The 3,525-nt window shown below is 41.2% G+C and overlaps 1 protein-coding gene across 4 annotated transcripts in view; it reads right to left on the reverse strand.

Moving 5' to 3' along the window:
- Nucleotides 1-3,525, reverse strand: part of DAP3 (death associated protein 3) — a 15,545-nt gene that overhangs the window by 11,765 nt on the left and 255 nt on the right. The window contains exons 1-2 of one of the 4 annotated variants that reach the window (XM_010564006.1): nt 3,034-3,116; nt 1,379-1,425 (exon numbers count right to left, since the gene is read on the reverse strand). In XM_010564006.1, coding sequence (XP_010562308.1) covers nt 1,379-1,420 — 42 coding nt within the window. In that variant the 5' untranslated portion in view covers nt 1,421-1,425; nt 3,034-3,116. Of the gene's footprint in view, nt 1-1,378; nt 1,426-2,105; nt 2,330-3,033; nt 3,117-3,525 lie in introns of those variants that run through there. The other 3 variants (XM_010564003.1, XM_010564004.1, XM_010564005.1) reach the window with 3 other exon arrangements.

Consider the following 3,525-nt stretch of genomic DNA (forward strand, 5'->3'; position numbering starts at 1 on the left):
TGTCCCTGCTCACGGCACGGCAGGTGGAACTAGATGATCTTTAAGGTCCTTCCAACTCAAACCATTCTATGATCCTGAATTTGAGAGATACAGGCTTGCATTTTATGAATTACTGCATTTCTGTTTACAAAATTCATGCAGAAGTGCGTCTGCATTTTTAACAGGCTACAAGAATACCTTTGAGTGACCTAGAATACCACTGCTAATGCATTATATATTCTGACTTTATAGCAGCAATATGCCACTTGATCCCTCCTCCTGAACAAAGACAGTGGCTTATCACTGATCCCCTTGGCTTCATGCAGAATGCCAGAAACGTATACCTTTCTGGCTCACTGTAGAGTTCTGCATAGTAAATCCTAACATGTACATAAGGTTCTCACGTTTTCACATCATCTTTTAACACAGTTTATCCTAGTAGTGTAGAGTGGATTTTATAGTAAGTTTCCATCTGCCAAAGGACAGAGTAGTCTAACTCAGATCCCTGAAATGGCAGCAAACTATCACGTGGTACATGGAGATTAATCACAAAGTCATGTGCCATAAGGTGGAGCTGTTCCTACATGTTTCCACATATCTTAGTCTCTAGAAAAGACTGTTTATTTCATAAAGGCTGCCATCATAAGTACAGTACCGTATAACCAGAATCTCATCTCTGGAAACAAGTAGTTATACAGTCATCCTCTTTAATGGCTGCATATCACTATGTACTAGTGAAAAAAGTATTTAAAAGACAACAGCAAACAAAATGACTGAAATTCTTTACCATTAGGAAATCATTCCAGATATGCAACATGAACCATTATGCTGTTTATAATATAAGGAAGCTTTACTGATAACGTAGTGTTGCTGTGTTGTTGTGGCAGAGCTAATATTACTACACCCACCTGAAGCCCTGAGCCATCTTTGGCAAAATTATCTTCCCACCAGCAGCACAGGCTTTGTAAAAGGCTGGTGGTTCTGTTCTGTATAAATGGCTGCTTCCTTTGTATTTTCCAGCAGTGCAGAGCAAGTAGATTCTCTATTTTCCAAGAAACACTTGTATTGAAGATGTAGAATTTCAGCATTCTGGACACTGCAGAATGCTAAACTTTAGTCTTCTAACAAATGTCTCACTTAAGCCAACTATCCAGGCTTGCTTGCACGTTCTCTCTCTCTCCCCAGCCGACAGAGAGAAATGTAGAAGTAATAATAGACACAAGTTGTCCTTCTTTCCTTTGCCCATAATGGGAGTTTACACAACCAGCTTATAGGAGGCACCAAGTTTTTAGATGATGAATGTAAGAAGAATCTCACTTTTATACAGTTGTAAATTGTCATTCCAGTTCACAGGACAGCTGAAATACTGGAAGCAGCATCACACTATTACAGGACTTACCTTTAGAGGATGGTAGACAAGTCCTTTCAGACTTCTCAGCATTTTTTCTGTAGAGACAGAAGTGGATTTTTTAGGGATTTTACTGTGTTTAATCTATCTTACGCTGGGAGAGAATCGTTCCTGCCCAAAGAGCTTAAAGTCTAGGCACACAAATAATTCAGACAAACTGTCAGAATGCTTTGCAGCAATACAGTTGACTGCTGGTAATCAGCATAATTTGCCTAATAAAAAAATATTCCATTAATTATGTTGCCTTTTTTTAGAGACATTTACAAAAAACCCTTACTTTATAAGTAAAGATATTTCATTCATCTAGTGAAGAGGAGAGATTCTTTTTTTGGGGAAGAACATCTATTTTGACAGCAGCTTTTAAGAGATGTAAGAGCAAGAGCTACACAGTGGGTTTTTTGAAGGAACTGGAATAACGTAGAGACTGAAGATGCTTCTGTGTTTCCGGCTTCATCCTAATCATGTGTTAGTATTTACTGCTCAGCCATCTTTGATTACAACAGAAGAAAAAACCCAAAACAAAATACTTGAGCATTTGTGATGCAAAAATAAAGGCAAAAAGGTAAGTAAATTAGTTAAAATCTGTCATCTCTGCCAGCATTCAAGGCCTTCTTCATACCACTTCCTTAGGAGAAAATAATGACAGTACCTAACAAAGATGCTTTAAGAATTCTTGGTTGCAGTAAGTTACACAATGCATTCAAAGCGAGGTAATTACCTTGTAATTCTCTAGGAGGGATAGCTGTCTTAGGGGAATTGGTGATTAACTGCAATGTTAATACTAAGCAAGACAAAGATGGTTTAACTGCATAGAATGGCATTTACAACTGTTACTGCATAGAATGAGAAAATAACTCCACACTGATGCACACTGATTTTGTAAAGGTGCTTTACATTCTTTCATCTAACAATCAATGCACAATACATATGTGAAAAACAAGCCCCAGTTTTGCTATTTCAAGAATAAGTGAAGATATCAGCCTGTGGAGGCTTTTTTAGTCATTTTACTTTGCCATGCTAGCATGTACAGCAGAAGAGGAAGGAGGAATTCCATTCCGCATGAAATGTATCCCATTTGTTTGAAATCACAGTTTTAACAGTAAGGAAAAATAGAGATGGGAAAGCTGTTTTCTCAAACACAACTAGTAAAATTAAGGAGTCGGAAAAATCTGCAATTTTCTGTTTATTTTGGGCACCCCTAACATTCTGACAGAATTCTGGAATGACTAGTTCAACACAAGGTGTAAGGGCTTTTCTCTGGGGTTTGTCTATCTGTGGGAGAGGAGCTTTAGCAGAAGAGTAGATTAAAACTGCAGCCACTTCACAGATTTGTACCTGGGTCAAGTTAAAGAACTGTCCAAGTCAGCATACAGTCCCATTATAGAAAAAATACTTGTCTGCTTGTGGTCTTTAGGAAAGGATTTATAGATCGGAAGGAATATCATTTGGTAGTAAAAATTATGCAAAGAACCCTGAAAGTTATATTTGCAGACATCATTAAGTAATCCTAACCTGTCACCTCTCCAGACTCAATTAAAAACAAATTTATGGTTGTTTGCACTCTATAAATTTACTACTGGCTTCAGAAACCTGAAGCCAAGCACCAGAAACACAGGAGTAGAAGATGGAAACAACTTTGAGCTGACCAGAGCGTTATCGTCTTTGGACGACCGATGTCTGCTGGCCCACTGCTGTTTCAGAGACCTGTTGCCCCTTGCCTTCTCCCCAGTCTTCCCTCCCATGTGCTCTCCACCGTACTCCATTCTTCTCTCTTTTTCTAGACATACACAGGACTGAGATAACAAAGAGGCATAAAGTACATCATTCAACCCGATCTAGAAACGGGAGCCACTACCGGAAACCGGGAAAGCTGAAGTTCTGTTCGTAAAACCTGCGAGGGGGAACTAAAGGCAACAACCAGCCGCCCTTCCTCTCCCGCCTCCCGTCTGCACCGGCTGCCGGCACGCTGCAGGCCGCTTCCCTTGTCCCCCGCCGCTGCTCTGCCCCCTTCCTCCCGCAGCCTCCCTGCTGAATCGAGCCCCATTACCGCCCCGGGTCCCCACACGCTGCCGCACCGCGCGGGTCTGCCCTCCGCAGGGCCGCTGCCCCGGCGGCCGCCGCTCCTCAGAGCCGGGCCC

This window comes from Haliaeetus leucocephalus, unplaced genomic scaffold (assembly GCF_000737465.1).
Source record: "Haliaeetus leucocephalus isolate CR32 unplaced genomic scaffold, Haliaeetus_leucocephalus-4.0 Scaffold175, whole genome shotgun sequence".
NCBI classification, from domain to species: Eukaryota; Metazoa; Chordata; class Aves; order Accipitriformes; family Accipitridae; genus Haliaeetus; species Haliaeetus leucocephalus.